Below are 6,130 nucleotides of genomic sequence, written 5' to 3' on the forward strand. Positions count from 1 at the left end.
GCCCTGGCTGTCCTGGCACTCACTTTGTAGACCAGGCTGGCCTCGAACTCAGAAATCCGCCTGCCTCTGCCTCCCGAGTGCTGGGATTAAAGGCGTACGCCACCACGCCCGGCGGCACTAACTCTTAATTTAGCATTTTCTACTTTAGTTAATACAACCAAATCATTAGCAATACTTGTGGCTTTGCTACTAGAAACTGCTGGCATTCACACTACATTATAGTTGTAAAGAATTTCCAGGTACTGTGCACACATCCCCACTTTGAGAATGACAGCCACCAACATATGGCTTGGGGGAAAACACACCACTTTGATAATAGAGTCAGACAGTGAAGCGGATGCTTCGGTGGGGCTGCAGGGGAAGGCGTCTACTGGTGGTACGTGTCTATACGTACTCACTTCCCAGTCGTGAGATGTGGTTACTCGCCTTTGAACATGCATACTCCTGACAACTCAGGCGTCACACTACCTACCTCTTGGCAAACATGTCCTCCATTCCCTTGGGTGGGCTGTGTTGTGGCTCGCAGATAGCTCTGGGTGATCCAGAATTTGCCTTTTCAAGTCAGATCAGCTTGTGTTCAAAAAGCCTGACTCAGGCCAGGGCATCTGTGGAAGGGTTATCCAGTCCTTGTGCTCTGGCCACTGTTCAATGGACTCTTACCTGGCTCTCAACACCAAAGCATGGGAGACAAGTAGCATTTGAGAGTTGAGGGCTAGGTCTGAACCCAGGCACTTGGGCCACTGGGCTCTGCACTCTGCATATGGCTACTGCTTTTTAACATGTATATTACACAAGCTAGGACTAGAGTGACCATATTCTCCAGGCACAGCCTGGACCACTGTCTACCCAACCCTTTGCAGAATGTGGAGTCACTTCTGACATCACCCTCTCTCCTTTGTCGGGGTCTTGTGTCTCTGAAGAGTTGTCATCAAGATAGCAGTGTAACAGCCTAGTATGAAGACAAGGAGAACAGCTGTCCCTCCCGTCTCCCATCATTAGACACAGACTTGTCCCATGGTCCCTTTATCCAACCATCAGGACATTGACCAATAGCCAGATACAGAGTTCACTGCAGGTACCCTGGCAGCCCCCAGCAGCCCAGACCGAGCCTGCCCAGTAGCCTCACTAATCATGGCTGCCCCTGGAGGGAAGGCAAAGGGAAGGGAGAGTGGGGGCTGACTCCAGCTATATATTTTTAAAATCCATCAGAGACACTGACGTAGGTGCCTAAGTCACAGGTTCTAAAAGTGTCGCCTTCTGTTTCTCCAGCTCAGCGTGTGCTAGTGTGACTCAGACCCCTGTGGTGGATTTGGTGTGGAGTGGAGTAGATTACTGAGTCACAGCCTTGAAGGGCTGGCAGCAGGCGGCAGGTACCCAGGAGCCAGCCTTCTCTGTTCTCTTAACCCTGGGGACACAGACCCCAAACCCAAGGCATTCTGTACCTTTGGCCTGGCCCACTGCCCAGAAAACCTGACAGGACACCTTCAGTCTCAGGAATTATGACTGTATCATGTAAGGGGTTTCTTTTTTCACTGCCCACTGCCTCCTCCGATGTTGGAATGGATCCCAGAGCCTTGTGTATGTGAGAGGCAAGATGCCCTTCCTGACGTAAATGTCTAGCTTCATCCCCACTGAGCTACACCCTAGCCCTGTGCAGATTTTGTAATGGAAATCAGTCCAGGTACTACTTACACTGTGAAAGGAAGCGTGAAATTGTTTTTTAAAAGCAGTGGCTTTTCCTCACACCCTGTTGCTGGCCCGCCCAAGGCCCTTTCTCATCGAGAACTGAAGCGTGCTCATCCTGTGTACCTGCACACCTCTTGCCATTGCAAAACCCTCTGTGGTCATCATCCCCATTCTCTGATGGGAAAACTGAGGCACAGAATGATAACTGGGCTTGAGCCCAGGTGCCAGATGTGGAGAATCACTTTTACTGGGTCCCTGAGGTAGACCACGCTGATGCTGTGCTCACTTGAGAGACCTTCCTGGGTGGCCCCAGTCTCCCTGGGATGCATGCTACGGCTGAAGCCAGCCTGATACTGGTGAAGACCCTGGGTCCAGTGCCTGAAATGGCACTGACTCCCTAAGGGATGGTCACACACCAGGCTGTAGCAGTGACCACCCTCCTGCCCCAGCTGGTTTTCAGTGTGTCAGTTGGGATTTTAGCTCCCCAGCCTCACCTGCCTGCGTTTTCTTCCCATGCCTTCCCCCCACCTTGACCAGCTTCTGTTTAGGGCTTTCCTACCTCTCGGGCTTGCTTCTGCTGCCTGTGCTCTGAGGCCTTTCCTTGTACCTGAAATAGAGCTGAGGGTCCTCCCCAGCCTGAGTGTAGCCCTCAGCAAGGTGGGGAAAGCTTTGTGGACAGGCATTTTAGGAAGAAGTGGCAGGCACAAAGGCCGCAAGGCGGGGCTGTGCAGGGTACTGTTCCCAGTGCGGGAGGCTGGGGGACTCCAGCGGAGCTGAGGGTGCTGCTGATGAGGCCAAGGGAGATGGACTGAGTGTGACCAGTGGCCAGAATACATCACAGGAGCTCTACTGGGTCGCTAGGTTTTTCCGTTACTCTGAAATGCTGAGGCAACGATGAAGACGGAAAGAACTTACTTAGACCTAGAGGCTGAAAGTCCAGGATGAGTCCTTGTCACTCGGCCTCTGGTGAGGATCTCTCAGTGGACAATATCACAGTGATGGACACAGGACAGAGAGGATCCTAAAGGAAGGGTGGTGTGGTGGGACAGGAAGCAGAGAGAGGCCAGGCCCGGCTTCCTCTTTTAAAAATCACATCGGCCCCTCCTGAGGTCAGTGTCCCTCGGTGACCTAAGGATTACCACCCCCACCTAGGCACCACCTTGCTCATGGCCACAACCCCAGCACGTTGTGTAATAAACTCCCTTCAAAGAAGAGACTGGTGCTCAGAAGCCTTGAAGGACTTAACTTAGGGCTGAGGTGTGGCCCAATCAAAGATAGGGTTTAGCACATTTTCTCTCATGGCCCCGGGGAAGGGGCTGCAGGGAGAGGCAAGGGTGAGCAGACACTGGGAGCCAGGGCAGAAGCTACTTTGAGATCCTCCACAGAGATCTTGGCTAGGGATAACAATGGCCTACAAGGCCACTGTCATCAGTTTCTGACGGTGGTGATGAGGCTGACTGGGTAGCTGTAAGCTTAGTTTAGAGTTCTTAGAGGTCACTTTGGTCTCCTGGCTTAGAGCGCACCCCTCACCCACTGCCGAGCCAGCAACCTGGAGTCCACAGATATGGGCAGAGACTGCTGTCGTTTTAAGTCCAGGCTTGGTGTCAGGTGCCCACATGCGCACTTCACACGTACTCTTGCCCTGGGTTGTCCCAGATACTTCTTTCAGTAGCTCCTGTGAGTGTACTGTTCTTCTTCAAAGTCATACAGTTAGAAATGCTACAAGCCAGGGTCCCGGTGCCAGTGTATGTATGACTCTGGTGCCCCAGACCATGCACGGATCACACAGCCCTTGCAGTCAGCCCCCCTTGGACAGCCACCCAGATATATGAAACCTGCCTTTCTCTCTCCAGGTTCCCGGCAACTTCCATGTGTCCACACACAGTGCCACAGCACAGCCACAGAACCCGGACATGACACATACCATCCATAAACTCTCCTTTGGGGATACACTACAGGTGAGCAGGGGACAGGGCCACATGGCTGTGAGCTGGTCCCTAAGAGTCATCCACATGAGATCCTCTTTGTCCTGTCTTCTGAGGATGTGCCTGTGGTGGCTATGGTGTCAGTGGTACCACCAACCACACAACAGACTGAGATGCTCAGCCTTGGACCTGGGCTGGGAGGGAGGTGGACTCCAGGGTTTGGCTCAGTCCCTTCATAGCTGCTTCTGCCCGTTTCCTGTTGCTATTACTGAGCAGCACAGACTAGGTGGGTGTTTAGTGAACTGAAATCTATCTAAGCTAGAGCTCTGGAGGCTCTGAAGTAAGAGCATAGAACCAGAACGGTACTGTGGAGAGGGCCTCTCTCTTCTTGCATCCAAACGTGGCCAGGCCCATGATGGGCACTGACACAAGGCCCAGGCAAGGACACGTCAGACACATTACCCTCTCTCAGGAGGCCCTTCTACACTACATACAACCCTTCATTTTTATATTCACAGACTCTTAAGCTGACATTCAGGAAAATTGATAAACATGTATCTGTGACCCCCAGAATGACACATGTAGACATGAAATATCAAAGGTCTGAGTCACCTATGAGGGCTGCTCTCAGTTGGCTGAACACCCAAAGTGATGACTGAGGAGGTAGGGAGCAGGGAATTGGGTTTGTATGGGGAAAACCTTTGCTTGGTTGATGAAGAGGATGCTGACAAGTGCGGCCCCTGCACACCAAGTATACACCTGCCACGAGGAAGAAGGATCCACGCAGCAAGGCTGTTGGCATGAACATGAGGGAGGGGCTGGAGCCTGGGTAAGGAGGGTGAGGACCTAGGCTAAGGCAGTGGAGAGGGCCGACCAGAGCTACATGCAGGCTCAGAAGCAAAGGACAGCAGCTCTGCTTCACCTGAGTACACAGATATTCCAGCTCAGAGCCAACCCATACCATCTGCTCGCTTGAAAAACATTTATCAAACATCTACTGTGTGCCAAGTCTTGCACATATTGGTCAGGCTGAGGGTGGGTCCTGCTGGTCTGACTCTTCCAGCCTAGAGGGCGGGCATACCATCACATCTCCATCCTTGGGATCAGAAACCAAATCTTCACACTTCTGGTCCCAAGGCAGCAAATGGACAGCCCTCCCTCCCCCGCGAGTGGGTTCAGCCTGAGGGACAGGTCACTCACCTGCTAAAGTGTTTTCTCTACAGGAACCTACCCCGTCTACTGCTCTGATCGCCCTCCCTCCCGCTTCCCTAAGGTCCCATGGGCCTCTATCAGGCCCAGTCTCCAGACTCAGTTCTTTGCGAGGTCTGCTTATTTGGCCCACTTTGGGCCTCCCTCCACATCCATGTCAATTATCCCTCCTCCCAGAAGCCCTTGCTAACTCGGTCCAATGGCTGGGTTGCCCTTTATGACCAAATGGCCCCTGGTCAGTCCCCACAAGCAAGGCCAGGCTTGAAGATGGGAGCCCCCAAGGAACTGTTTCTCACTGTGCTTCTCTGCAGGTCCAGAATGTTCATGGGGCTTTCAATGCTCTTGGGGGAGCAGACAGACTCACCTCCAACCGTGAGTATCTTAGCCTGAAGCAACCCCCCCCACACACACACACAGAAGTCCTCGTCCAGCCAGTGACATGGGACTAGGGAAGCCAGCGGGGCAGAAGTCAGGTGCTTGCTGCAAGCCAAGGTCATAGTCTCACACCATTCCTTCCCCCACAGCTGCCCTGTGTGGTACACGGACTCATTCCTGTCTTTTAGAAAGGGAAGAGGGTAGCCTGTCCCTAGGGGAGGTCGATTGTACCCCTGAACTATTGCCAAGCTCCAATAGCATCTGCTGTCACTGCTACTGACCACTGTTTTGCCGTTGTCCTGAGTGGAGGCAGTCACCTGGATCCCACAGAGCAGTTACAGAACCAGAACCCACTCTGTGAGAACCAGCTCTGTTGGTGGCCAGTGGGGGAAACCAGCTGGTCCCTCCCCTCCTGCCCAAACCCTTCCTATCAACCATTGGCTCCTTCCAAAGGCTTAGTGCAGAATCTCTACTTGCCAAAGACTGCACGCACACATACCTCCATTCTTACACATGCCCATATGTGCATGTTGTGCGTGCATACACACAAAATGCTAAGAAAAATAATGTCCACTGGGTCACTTTGACACAGCATTTATTAGTGTCAGCCCTTGCGCGTGGTAGGGACCTGCATCTTGGAATGTGGGCAGCTGTTGGCCATGATGGCCTCAGGACTGTTAGGCAGTCAGACACTGAATGCATATTGATCAGGCACAGTACCAAATTCTAGAGATAGGAGGGTGAGTAAATGAAGCAAGCAGCCTCTGCAGGCCTCCATTCTGTGCTGTCAACTTGGAAGTGTTCATGATACCTGGGCCTGAGGCAGAACCCCTGTGACTCCTTAAGGACATCCGTCTGGCGTGTTCCTACTGGGGAGGAAATGTGAACTGGTTCTCTGTGCACAGTAGACATAAGGGTGGCTCTTTTTTTTTTTT

At 52.6% G+C, this 6,130-nt stretch overlaps 1 protein-coding gene across 1 annotated transcript in view; it reads left to right on the forward strand.

The window, feature by feature from the left end:
- Ergic1 (endoplasmic reticulum-golgi intermediate compartment 1) overlaps positions 1-6,130 on the forward strand; it is a 97,334-nt gene that overhangs the window by 71,083 nt on the left and 20,121 nt on the right. Inside the window, exons 7-8 of the mRNA XM_029471174.1 lie at positions 3,540-3,644; positions 5,132-5,192. Coding sequence (XP_029327034.1) covers positions 3,540-3,644; positions 5,132-5,192 — 166 coding nt within the window. The remainder of the gene's footprint in view (positions 1-3,539; positions 3,645-5,131; positions 5,193-6,130) is intronic.

The sequence above is a fragment of the Mus caroli genome, chromosome 17, assembly GCF_900094665.2.
Source record: "Mus caroli chromosome 17, CAROLI_EIJ_v1.1, whole genome shotgun sequence".
Taxonomy (NCBI): Eukaryota; Metazoa; Chordata; class Mammalia; order Rodentia; family Muridae; genus Mus; species Mus caroli.